The sequence below is a fragment of the Schistocerca serialis genome, chromosome 8 (genome assembly GCF_023864345.2).
Source record: "Schistocerca serialis cubense isolate TAMUIC-IGC-003099 chromosome 8, iqSchSeri2.2, whole genome shotgun sequence".
NCBI lineage: Eukaryota > Metazoa > Arthropoda > Insecta > Orthoptera > Acrididae > Schistocerca > Schistocerca serialis.
The window spans coordinates 317,241,188-317,255,168 of NC_064645.1; the positions used below are offsets into that span (position 1 = coordinate 317,241,188).

General features: G+C 45.6%; 1 protein-coding gene across 3 annotated transcripts in view; it reads right to left on the reverse strand.

Annotated features, from left to right (window-relative positions):
* The window catches only part of LOC126416410 (sodium-coupled monocarboxylate transporter 1-like), a 253,907-nt gene that overhangs the window by 96,413 nt on the left and 143,513 nt on the right, over window positions 1–13,981 (reverse strand). For all 3 annotated transcript variants that reach the window (XM_050084124.1, XM_050084122.1, XM_050084123.1), the window contains exons 8-9: window positions 12,304–12,444; window positions 8,197–8,305 (exon numbers count right to left, since the gene is read on the reverse strand). In XM_050084124.1, the coding sequence (XP_049940081.1) occupies window positions 8,197–8,305; window positions 12,304–12,444 (250 nt within the window). The remainder of the gene's footprint in view (window positions 1–8,196; window positions 8,306–12,303; window positions 12,445–13,981) is intronic.

A 13,981-nucleotide genomic window follows, 5' to 3' on the forward strand; every position in this document is an offset into this window, starting at 1 on the left:
GATAAACTGACTAAGCCAGAGGTTGTACAGAGTTTCAGGGAGAGCATAAGGGAACAATTGACAGGAATAGGGGAAAGAAATACAGTAGAAGACGAATGGGTGGATCTGAGGGATGAAGTAGTGAAGGCAGCAGAGGATCAAGTAGGTAAAAAGACGAGGGCTAGTAGAAATCCGTGGGTAACAGAAGAAATATTGAATTTAATTGATGAAAGAAGAAAATATAAAAATGCAGTAAATGAAGCAGGCAAAAAGGAATACAAACGTCTCAAAAAGGATATCGACAGGAAGTGCAAAATGGCTAAGCAGGCATGGCTAGAGGACAAATGTAAGGATGTAGAGGCTTATTTCGCTAGGGGTAAGATAGATACAGCCTACAGGAAAATTAAAGAGGCCACTTGTATGAATATCAAGAGCTCAGATGGTACCCAGTTCTAAGCAAAGAGGGGAAAGCAGAATGGTGGAAGGAGTATATAGAGGGTCTATACAAGGGCGATGTACTTGAGGACAATATTATGGAAATGGAAGAGGATGCAGATGAAGATGAAATGGGAGATACGATACTGCGTGAAGAGTTTGACAGAGCACTGAAAGACCTGAGTCGAAACAAGGCCCCGGGAGTAGACAACATTCCATTAGAACTACTGACGGCCTTGGGAGAGCCAGTCTGACAAAACTCTACCATCTGGTGAGCAAGATGTACGAGACAGGCGAAATACCCTCAGACTTCAAGAAGAATATAATAATTCCAATCCCAAAGAAAGCAGGTGTTGACAGATGTGAAAATTACCGAACTATCAGTTTAATAAGTCACAGCTGCAAAATACTAACGAGAATTATTTACAGACGAATGGAAAAACTGGTAGAAGTCAACGTCGGGGAAGATCAGTTTGGATTCCGTAGAAATGTTGGAACACGTGAGGCAATACTGACCTTACGACTTATCTTAGAAGGAAGATTAAGGAAAGGCAAACCTACGTTTCTAGCATTTGTAGACTTAGAGAAAGCTTTTGATAATGTTGACTGGAGTAGTCTCTTTCAAATTCTAAAGTTGGCAGGGGTAAAATACAGGGAGGGAAAGGCTATTTACAATTTGTACAGAAACCAGATGGCATTTATAAGTGTGGAGGGGCATGAAAGGGAAGCAGTGGTTGGGAAGGGAGTGAGACAGGGTTGTAGCCTCTCCCCGATGTTATTCAATCTGTATATTGAGCAAGCAGTAAAGGAAACAAAAGAAAAATTTGGAGTAGGTATTAAAATCCAGGGAGAAGGAATAAAAACTTTGAGGTTCGCCGATGACATTGTAATTCTGTCAGAGACAGCAAAGGACTTGGAAGGGCAGTTGAACGGAATGGACAGTGTCTTGAAAGGAGGATATAAGATGAACATCAACAAAAGCAAGACGAGGATAATGGAATGTAGTCGAATTAAGTCGGGTGATGCTGAGGGAATTTGATTAGGAAATGAGACACTTAAAGTAGTAAATGAGTTTTGCTATTTGGGGAGAAAAATAACTGATGATGATCGAAGTAGAGAGGATATAAAATGTAGACTGGCAATGGCAAGGAAAGCGTATCTGAAGAAGAGAAATTTGTTAACGTCGAGTATAGATTTAAGTGTCAGGAAGTCGTTTTTGAAAGTATTTGTATGGAGTGTAGCCATGTATGGAAGTGAAACATGGACAATAAATAGTTTGGACAAGAAGAGAATAGAAGCTTTCGAAATGTGGTGTTACAGAAGAATGTTGAAGATTAGGTGGGTAGATCACTTAACTAATGAGGAGGTATTGAATAGGATTGGGGAGAAGAGGAGTTTGTGGCACAACTTGACTAGAAGAAGGGACCGGTTGGTAGGACATGTCCTGAGTCATCAAGGGATCACAAACTTAGCATTGGAGGGCAGCGTGGAGGGTAAAAATCGTAGAGGGAGACCAAGAGATGAATACACTAAGCAGATTCAGAAGGATGCAGGTTGCAGTAGGTAATGGGAGATGAAGGAACTTGCACAGGATAGATTAGCATGGAGAGCTGCATCAAACCAGTCTCAGGACTGAAGACCACAACAACAACAACAATAGAAATACTTAGACATAACACTATAATGAAAAAAAAGCCTTGTTTCCTGTGCGCATTTCTTGTGCATTTGACACGTTCCACATCATAACGGTTTTCCGTGCTATTGATCAATGGAACACGTAACTAAGTAACATACAAATTTCGACCATTCGTGATCCGCCCTTATGACGACTATGTTGTATTTTTATATATTGCGCATTATGATTTTGTGATCACAAAGGAAAACGCATATCTAATGTTAATACTACTAAAGGATCGAAAGATCTACGAATAAATTATTATGATCATTGACTGTGATGTTGCGTAACCTTCAGAGAATCTGGAAACTAAGAAAAGCTGCAGAGAACTGTGTAGCACCAAACGACTTTCACAAAGCCATCTGCTCCGAAACATAATGATTTTTTAAATTTCTTATATTTAGATAGTAAGAAGAAAACCAAATTTCCTGTGTATGAGTTTCTATTTGTTTCGACATCGGCCTCTGTCATGGTCTAATCTAAACCGACTTGAGTCCACGTAGCAGCGGGAGACATCATGTTTAGCTGGGAACCAGAACAACGGTCGAACACAGTGCTGTCTATTTGGCTTTACCAGAGGTGAAAGGCGTATTTCAGCGTGTCAGGAGAGAATCGAAGACGAAAGATTCAGAAACAGTGCGAGAATCAATCTGCCCTTATCCACAAAAAAGGATACTATTTTGCAGTGTTGCTGTTTACAATGTACTACGCGATGTCCTTAAACACGCATGCAGACCTGTTGGAACAGACACTGTTACGATCTGCACCTTTGTGAAACAAGTAGGATTGGATTTCAGCTGCGCAGTTTATCAGTAACATATGAAAATTTGTGCCGGCTCGGACTTGGAAACGGATATCCTGCTTTACTCGAGCGGTTACATTAGCAACTTCGGCTATTCGAGCACGCCTCCCGAACCGACTGAAACCCCCATATGTCGCGTTGTGTCTACGACCCGTACTCGCACAGTTGCTCCGATTCCCGCACAGGGAGAGACTTGTATATTACTGTTGCGGCCTATCCCCGTATGTAATACTATTTTGAAGTGTCTGTGTTTTACCGTGTACTATGCAATGTCCTTCAGAGATACATGTATTGTTTGAAGGAACAGACTCTGCTACAATTGAGCAGTGCGCGGCTCGCGGTCATGTCGTTTATTGCTCGTCATCTTGTTTTTGTGGTTCCGTCGCCTCGTTTTTCCTTTTAATTAGATTTGCTGGCGTCACTAGGTTGCTGGTTTGCTTGCCCGTGTGTGGCAGCAGCAGCGGTTTCGATGTGTGCACTGTCGTACCATCCCTGGAGAGACCGCTAGTACAGGATGTTTCAAAATTGACCGGTATATTTGAAACGGCAATACAAACTAAACGAGCAGCGACAGAAATACACCGTTTGTTGCAATATGCTTGGGACAACAGTACATTTTCAGGCGGACAAACTTTCGAAATTACAGTAGTTACAATTTTCAACAACAGACGGCGCTGCAAGCGATGTGAAAGATATACACTCCTGGAAATGGAAAAAAGAACACATTGACACCGGTGTGTCAGACCCACCATACTTGCTCCGGACACTGCGAGAGGGCTGTACAAGCAATGATCACACGCACGGCACAGCGGACACACCAGGAACCGCGGTGTTGGCCGTCGAATAGCGCTAGCTGCGTAGCATTTGTGCACCGCCGCCGTCAGTGTCAGCCAGTTTGCCGTGGCATACGGAGCTCCATCGCAGTCTTTAACACTGGTAGCATGCCGCGACAGCGTGGACGTGAACCGTATGTGCAGTTGACGGACTTTGAGCGAGGGCGTATAGTGGGCATGCGGGAGGCCGGGTGGACGTACCGCCGAATTGCTCAACACGTGGGGCGTGAAGTCTCCACAGTACATCGATGTTGTCGCCAGTGGTCGGCGGAAGGTGCACGTGCCCGTCGACCTGGGACCGGACCGCAGCGACGCACGGATGCACGCCAAGACCGTAGGATCCTACGCAGTGCCGTAGGGGACCGCACCGCCACTTCCCAGCAAATTAGGGACACTGTTGCTCCTGGGGTATCGGCGAGAACCATTCGCAACTGTCTCCATGAAGCTGGGCTACGGTCCCGCACACCGTTAGGCCGTCTTCCGCTCACGCCCCAACATCGTGCAGCCCGCCTCCAGTGGTGTCGCGACAGGCGTGAATGGAGGGACGAATGGAGACGTGTCGTCTTCAGCGATGAGAGTCGCTTCTGCCTTGGTGCCAATGATGGTCGTATGCTTGTTTGGCGCCGTGCAGGTGAGCGCCACAATCAGGACTGCATACGACCGAGGCACACAGGGCCAACACCCGGCATCATGGTGTGGGGAGCGATCTCCTACACTGGCCGTACACCACTGGTTATCGTCGAGGGGACACTGAATAGTGCACGGTACATCTAAACCGTCATCGAACCCATCGTTCTACCATTCCTAGACCGGCAAGGGAACTTGCTGTTCCAACAGGACAATGCACGTCCGCATGCATCCCGTGCCACCCAACGTGCTCTAGAAGGTGTAAGTCAACTACCCTGGCCAGCAAGATCTCCGGATCTGTCCCCCATTGAGCATGTTTGGGACTGGATGAAGCGTCGTCTCACGCGGTCTGCACGTCCAGCACGAATGCTGGTCCAACTGAGGCGCCAGGTGGAAATGGCATGGCAAGCCGTTCCACAGGACTACATCCAGCATCTCTACGATCGTCTCCATGGGAGAATAGCAGCCTGCATTGCTGCGAAAGGTGGATATACACTGTACTAGTGCCGACATTGTGCATGCTCTGTTGCCTGTGTCTATGTGCCTGTGGTTCTGTCAGTGTGATCATGTGATGTATCTGACCCCAGGAATATGTCAATAAAGTTTCCCCTTCCTGGGGCAATGAATTCACGGTGTTCTTATTTCAATTTCCAGGAGTGTAGAAGACAACGCAGTCTGTGGGTGCGCCATTCTGTACGTCGTCTTTCTGCTGTAAGCGTGTACTGTTCACAACGTGCAAGTGTGCTATGGACAACATGGTTTATTCCTTAGAACAGAGGATTTTTCTGGTGTTGGAATTCCACCGCCTAGAACACAGTGTTGTTGCAACAAGACGAAGTTTTCAACGGAGGTTTAATGTAATCAAAGGACCGAAAAGCGATACAATAAAGGATCTGTTTGAAAAATTTCAACGGACTGGGAACGTGACGGATGAACGTGCTGGAAAGGTAGGGCGACTGCGTACGGCAACCACAGAGGGCAACGCACAGCTAGTGCAGCAGGTGATCCAACAGCGGCCTCGGGTTTCCGTTCGCCGTGTTGCAGCTGCGGTCCAAATGACGCCAACGTCCACGTATCGTCTGATGCGCCAGAATTTACACCTCTATCCATACAAAATTCAAACGCGGCAAGCCCTCAGCGCCGCTACCATTGCTGCACGAGAGACATTCGCTAACGATATAGTGCACAGGATTGATGACGGCGATATGCATGTGGGCAGCATTTGGTTTACTGACGAAGCTTATTTTTACCTGGACGGCTTCGTCAATAAACAGAACTGGCGCATATGGGGAACCAAAAAGCCCCATGTTGCAGTCCCATCGTCCCTGCATCCTCAAAAAGTACTGGTCTGGGCCGCCATTTCTTCCAAAGGAATCATTGGCCCATTTTTCAGATCCGAAACGATTACTGCATCTCGCTATCTGGACATTCTTCGTGAATTTGTGGCGGTACAAACTGCCTTAGACGACACTGCGAACACCTCGTGGTTTATGCAAGATGGTGCCGGGCCACATCGCACGGCCGACGTCTTTAATTTCCTGAATGAATATTTCGATGATCGTGTGATTGCTTTGGGCTATCCGAAACATACAGGAGACGGCGTGGATTGGCCTCCCTATTCGCCAGACATGAACCCCTGTGACTTCTTTCTGTGGGGACACGTGAAAAACCAGGTGTACCGCCAGAATCCAGAAACAATTGAACAGCTGAAGCAGTACATCTCATCTGCATGTGAAGCCATTCCGCCAGACACGTTGTCAAAGGTTTCGGGTAATTTCATTCAGAGACTACGCCATATTATTGCTACGCATGGTGGATATGTGGAAAATATCGTACTATAGAGTTTCCCAGACCGCAGCGCCATCTGTTGTTGACAATTGTAACTATTGTAATTTCGAAAGTTTGTCTGCCTGAAAATGTACTGTTGTCCCAAGCATATTGCAACAAACGGTGTATTTCTATCGCTGCTCGTTTAGTTTGTATTGCCGTTTCAAATATACCGGTCATTTTTGAAACACCCGGTATTTCCGGGTCGTCGTCTGTGAGAGTTCCGTCCGGACGCAGCAGCAGTGAAGTCGGGGACGGAGCGCCAGTGAGGTGCGGCCGGCCGCTGGCGACACACATGAACTGTCCGACGGATGGAGACTGGAGCGGGATGACCGTTGGTCGGTCGTTCGGTTGGTCGTCTCATCGGACGACGTGTATTGGGTCTTTTGACCGCTTCTGGGCCACTACACTTGTTCATCCTGCCGGGCGTGGGTCGGTTCCTTCCTTGTGCAGAGATGTCGTGACCAATGGGCAAGAGTTACCTCTGAAAGGATGGGTTCGAGCCAGGATGCCCGGGTCGCCGTGTCTCCGAGTTCCGAACGGACATCGAGTTGAGTCGGGCTGGAGCTACAGTCAGAGTCGGACAGCCAAGACTCGCCCGACCGTCGCCGACACACGTAACTTGAGTGGGAACGACCTGGGTTGGTCGTTCGGTCGGTCGTCTCACCAGACGATGTGTATTTGGTCGCCGACCGCTTGTGGAAACTCTCTGTGTGTCCAATTGATTCGTCCTTGTTGTTCCACAGTGATTGCTTTTACGATTGTTCAATTTCTTGTGTAAGTGTGTTTACGTGGAACTGCGCGTAGCTTCTGTGATTTCCACTTAACAGATGAATACTGTCTGCGTACTGAAATCCGCAGTTGGTCGGTTGCGGCAGAGGGAATCGATTAAGTTGTTGGTTGGTTGTTCAGCCGTCCTTAGGTCGTGTTGCAACCCGATTGTTTAGTGTTACGCTTGGCTGCCTGTCTCACCTAAACTGTGGTTAGAGTTTCCTGTCCAGTCCGACCTTGGAACACTTCTGAGCACCACTGTTGGTTGTTTGTGATTGTCATTTTATTTGGTTGCAGGTACTGTGCCAGGCCTTCAGCCGTGCGTTAATACTCTCTGTTTTATGTTTCGTATATGGCCTTCAGCCGAATTTCATAACAACTTAAGATTAGGACTTTAGCCGTGTTTCATTTAAAATTCTTGTTGCTCTGTATTTAGGCCTTCGGCCGCGTATGTTACAGAATCCGTGCCTTTAATATGTAAATCTTTTTCTGTAAGGTTTTTCTTTAATTATCTTGAATTCTTGGAACGGCCTTCAGCCGTGTTCTGTAAATGTTTGTCTTCAGGTTAACTTTAATTATTCTTGAGTAACTGTTTGGGCCTTCAGCCGACAAGATGCCTCAAGTTTCTTAAGATGTTTTTCTGTTGTACTGTGCAAAAGCTTATTTTAAACCCTCTCTTTTACTATGTAAAGAAATTTTTTTATTGAGCTTTCAGCTGAAGAATTAACTTGAATTTTCCTTAATATGGCCTTTAGCCGGAATTTGTAAATGCTTGGCTTTTAAAGAATTTCCTTAGCTGTTCTGAAATATTATTTCGGCCTTTAGCCGAGAAGATATTGTAATTTTACTTAAGTAAGGCCTTCAGCCGTTACTCTGGTGTTTTAAAAGCAGTCATTTAAACTTATGCTAGAGAAGTTACTTGGGCCCTCAGCCGTGAACTGATCTTAGTTGTTTTTAAAGAGAAAACTGTGCATTGGTTTGAGGAATAAAGTTGTGTGTGTTCTTGACCTTAGCCCCTCTCCACAACCTGATCCGCTTTGTCCTGCGAAACCAGATTTCAACAATATACAGCTGTATGAAACAGAAGAAATGTGTTAGCAATTGCGAATACGATTAGACTTCAGCGGCACAGTTGATTGGTGACATATTAAAATTTGTGACAAACTGGGACTGGAACCTGGATTCCCCGCTTGCCATGCGAAAAAAATGCGTAAATAAAGAAACAGAAGCAGATTTGTTGCTCATACCTTGGTGGTGAGTGGGTCGCAGTCGTAGTATCTGGCGAAGATGAGGAGACCACTGTAAGTGCTTAGCAGGACCAAGCTCATGACTCCCACAGTGAAGACGGACAGAGCTCTGAAAGGAAATCAACTTACGAAAGTAGCTGAAACTCTAAATGAGACATTCAAGATTATGTAACACGAGACGAAATGTTTTAACATCCCAAATGGACACAAACTGATCGAGTGTCTGCCCAGTCACTATGACAAGACCGCTCCTTTACTGGCTGGTCGGAACCGAGCTGTGCTTGTAAGACCCAATACGATCTGGTGCAGATTACTCGTGAGTTTACATTCAGTGTGTTTACGTTGTTACTTCTTTGACGTCCACTGTATTTCCTACTGGACATCGAGCTAGATTTTAGAAACCTTACTTCCAGATACTAGCCATTAGTGTGAGAACTATTACATGGGTCCATAACTGTGGTTACTCGTCATTTTGTTTTGCGCTAACGAGCACTGTCCATGAAAGCCTTTCGTTGCCGTCAATTTGCCTTCTCATTAATTCTTTTCTTTTCATAAACGTTGCCAGGATCAAGCTGGCCAACTGGGAGTTGGACTCGCGGCCTGAGAGTTCCGTACAAATTATGTATATGTGCAGTTCATCCATACCAGCAATCGAAAATCTCGACGATTTTTGTCTGATATCGATACTGATACTGGCAAGATACCGGTCCCATGAACTCCAACACATCAAACGAGTTTTAAGTTTAATTTTTTTGGCGTAATTTAGTATTAGCTTTTGTAATTTTTGATAGTTCAGCCAATTGGTTACGACATATTTATAAATTGTACACATAAAATTTCCTCGTAAACAGTCTACTATTAAGAAAACCTTTATCAAGATCTGTACGGTAGTTACTGAGACTAGCCCTGACATTCAAAAAGGAGCGAGCAGGGGTCTACCGTTTTGTGTATGGAGAGGGAATATTTAATAATTTTATTTACTTACTACAACATGGATACAACTTATATTTTATGTTTACTTGAAGGAATATTTCGCTGTTATGCTTTTGACGGATGATTAGTACAATGTATGTTCTAATGCAACATGATTTTTTAATTTGATATAGTTAAAATTTAACAATTTTCGGTATTTTTTCCGTTATTTGAACTGTAAAACTTTGCTGCTTCCCAAATTTTATGATGCTACCTCAACGGGGAGTTCCCTCTAGGCTTTAACGAGTGAGTTTTCGAATGTCAAAACATGTGACATAATCTTTTGGTCGCATTGGCTTTGTAGCTTAAATATTTGACGCCGTGAATAGAGCGTAGACCTTAGTATGTGACATTAATTTGGACTCGATACGTCTACCTGTTACTGAAAAAAAAAATTGGTCTTAACAGGCGACAGACAAACAGACGGGTAAGAAATGTCAAAATGATTTTTTTGTTGTATAATTATAAATAAACAATTTTCGAATTTCATCCTTTACTTTTACTGTCAAACCTTGCTTCTTGCCAAATTTCATAATTCTGATGGAAGTGCCCTATAGCTTTCGATGAGGGAGTTTGCGAGTATCAAAATATGTAACATAAATGGCCTTATCTTTTGACTGAATTGACTTACAAGCTTGAATTTCTAACTCCGCCAAGGGTCCGTGGACCTTAGTATCTGACATAATTTTCAACTTTATACACCTACTAGCTCCTGAGAAAAAGGGGTCTTTACAGTCAGAGAGAGAGAGACAGAGAGACAGACGCACGACAATGTAATCCTTTGAGAGCACCATTTTTACCGACTGAGGGTAACGAGCAGATGAAGGCATTTTATGTACATACAGACAGCAGATCAGTTACTTTCTATGCTTATTGTGTACTATGAATAAATTGCTGTTAAGTGACTCATTGGAATTAATAATGTGAAGTTAATGAATGCCCGCCAGATTAGCCAAGAGCGCTAATGCGCTGCTTCCTGAACTCTGGTAGGAGTGCCAGCCCGGTGGATTAACGACGAGGGTCAGTGTGCCGGCCATCCTGGATGTGGTTTTTAGGCGGTTTTCCACATCCCACTAGGTGAATACCGAGCTGGTCCCCACGTCCCGCCTCAGTTACACGACTCGCAGATATCTGAAAAACGTTCGCACTGTTTCATGGCTTACACTAGATGCAACAGCATGGGTACACTAATTTCCGTCCCAGGGGGTGCGGGTTGGTTACAGAATGGCCATCTGGACACCCTCTGACGCTATCATTGCCAAATTCTTAATAACAAGGCGGACCCCGCTTTGAAGTGGGATGAAAGCTCTAAGAAAATGATGACTGTCAGGTTAACGAACATCTCCGTACATATTAAATATGGTGCAAACCTAAGAATTCGAGAGATGCGCGGCTATAAGTCCATAGGCTATCACATGGCTTTTACGCGAAAAACTTACTCACCTACGCCTAGAGTAAGCAGCAGCAGCAGAGTCCTGGAGATCCAGTAAAATAAAGTTAACTTTGAGCTCCTTTTTCGTAAACTGCTTTTCCATATCATCCTTGGTGCTCAAAGCACATGAGACCTTGGACAAGAGCAGGCTGTTTGACCGAGTTACTCCAGTTGCTATCTCTATTCCGTTAATAACGGCGACATTAAAATAGAACTCTGCAATACCGTCCAGTCGCATTGTTGTAACCGCCTTTCAAAAGCCTGATTAACCAACTTTTGCGATGAAGACCGCTGTGAGACGTGCAGCAAGAGAGTCAGTGAAGTTCAGAGGCAACCATTTTATCTTGAACGGTATACTTTAACCACGGCAGCATCCGAACAGTTTACAATCTTAGCCATTTCGGAAATGCTTCCACCCTCGGCCCGAAAGCCAATGATTGTGCCTCTTTGTACGTCACGTAACTCGCTATGTTTCCTCATATGATAACGACTTCAGCGTTTTCTGTGTCCACCCGACACACTTTATATACCCTCCACTGCTAGTGTTGCCGCCTGCCGTCAGTGAGATATTACTGCACGTTAATATCAAACAAAAGCGGTGGTCTCATTAATGTGTCTGGACCTGTAAAGGGATGGTTTAATCCTAACAGGAACAGCAAGTGTGGCAGGTCGATATCATTCAATGTACAGAAATGGATTGTTACCTGATCTTATATCACTTGACCACTGCCACAGTTAGCGCGATATTTCAATCTGAAGTATATTTGTAACAAGCCCGCCCGGCTAGCCGCAGGTCTAAAGTGCTGCTTCCCGAGCGGGAAGGCGTGTCGATCCTCGGCACGAATCGCCTGGTGGATTAGTTTCGAGGTGTGGTGTGCCGGCCGGCCTGTGGATGGTTTTTAAGGCGGTTTTCCATCTGTCTCGGCGAATGCGAAAGGGTTCCCCTTATTCCGCATCTGTTACACCATGTCGACGACTGCTGCACAACCAGTCTTCACGTACGCATACACCATAATTACTCTACACTCCTCTGGTGTGAGACGTTACCTCCTGTTCCCAGGGCGGGTGGGGGGGGGGGGGGGGGAACTGTGCACAGTAACACTGGGTTCGGTGTGGGGCGGCGGTGAGTTGAGTGGACTGCTATAGCCTGTTGTCGGGTTGTGAACCACTGAGGGCTACGGCAGGGACGAAGCCTCTCCATCGTTTCTAGGTCCTCCGGTTCAATACACAATATTTGTAAGAGATTGAGATCGCCAGTTCTTTGATTTTTTGCGAACTTGTTGGATGTGGGCGTGACACGTAGAAAAAAGAATCTTGTTTTCGAGTATTCTAACAAATTCATCTTTTCCAAAATGGGCGCTGCGTCATGACCTTTGACCTCCATTGTTTTGGAAAATGGAAGAGAATGTACATACTATTTCACATTATTTACTCTCGAGTGACTGCCAACTGGCAGGATTAAGTTAATGGAAATCAGTGCGTCGCAGCGTCTAGCCTCCCCTTGTAGACTGAAAACCTCCCTGACTACCTCGTTTCACAGAAAGAACTGCCGTCCCGCTGACGTATGGACAGTTGTCGCCAATACAGAGGAAGCAAGCGGATCATAGTGCATGCGGTATGTTTGCAACACTGCTGTAATGGAAAGGTTGTTAACTTCCTACTCAGCGATATAAATGGCCTGGAGAAAGGTGTGGCGTACTCACAGCCTGGCCCTGGCGAGCGTGGGCAGCGACAGGTAGCGCTGCATCATCATCTGGTCGACGCTGGCGATGGCCATCAAGTGCACGGTGCCGCCCACCAGCACGCTGGCCAGAGACAGCCGCGCCGTCGGGTCCCAGCCCAGCCTGCGGGCGAGAGCCACGCGTCATCAGCCGCATGTAGCGTCGCAGCCGATCGAAGCAACGCTGGATTCCGTTGCATTACATCATGTCTTTTATCATTGTCAAAAAAATGGCTCTGAGCACTATGGGACTTAACATCTGAGATCATCAGTCCCCTAGAACTTAGAACTACTTAAACCTAACTAACCTAAGTACATCACACACATCCATGCCCGAGGCAGGATTCGAACCTGCGACCGTAGTGGTCGCGCGGTTCCAGACTGAAGCGCCTAAAACCGCTCGGTCACAGCGGCCGGCTGTCATTGTCACAATGACAAGAATATTTAACAGTGTTTAATGTTGCGTTATACCGGTTTTATGAACTTACAAAATGTAAGAATAATAATGTGATATTTTAGTTTGAGGAGTTCATTAATTTGGCACAACATACCAGTGGCAGTAATAAAAGCTGTACTGACAATAGATGTAGCCACTGTTACTAAAACTACTATTTGATCATAACGTCCTGAACGAGGGTATCCCGGCTATGGACTTGCAGAAGCCAACAGAAGTCAGCCGACTTTGGCCTACAGCACTAGGTGGCGGTGGCGGAAGTGTGGCTTTTTTCTACCCGTCCTTCTCCTACCGCCTCCCCCCCCCCCCCCCCAAGTTGCCAATGTTTTGGGAGTCAATGGGTGAACTCTGATTCCTCTCCTCCCCGCACCTCCCTTAGAATTCGTTCAGAATATTGTGAACAAATTGTATGAAAAGACTTCGCTGGCATTTGCGTGGATCTGGAGTCTTTATCTGGACATTCGCACAACTAGTGAGCAGGTGAGGGGAATCTGTGCGTTACCCTATCTCTGTTTCTCTATTGTTAGGGACCCATGTGATTATAATTAAATGACAGTGTTCAGAGCGCTGCAGTGCAAGATATATGCATCGCAGAACACTGAAACATCATGGGTACGATCATTAATTGGTGCGCTGTCAGTGTATGGCGAAAAGCAATAGTTCCACTTCCTGCCACCACGTGAAAAATGGCGCTATAACAGAATGTGAAATGTGACTGTAGGCTTTCCCTGCGTAACCTATTGATGAAGAGTTCTCGGGTCTCCAGCCGGGTGGTAGCGTTGATATCTCGCGACGTTTCGGGAAGTGTCATACTACCCATCTTCTGGCGCCAGAAGATAGGTAGTATGACACTTCCCGAAACGTCGCAGGATATCAACGCTAGCACCCGGCTGGAGCCCCTAGAAATCTTCATCAAGAATGTGATATGTTTCCTGTTTCGACATCAGTATGCTGCTTGTTGCTTGGCGATTCATGTTGATTTCTTTTGTAAAGGGAGTGTCGGTGTAAAGGGTTTAGAAGATTGAAGTTCTCCGTGTGAAATGCAATGGCTATTGAGAGGAAAGACCGTGCACTGCTGGTAAAGGTGCTTCATCCGAAAGGCAGCAGTAGTAGCACTGCATTGCGGGAGTGTCGCTGGTAGAAACAACTGCGAAGAGGACCCATGTCAATAAGTAGATTAAAGAATATGATCAAACAATTTGAAGAA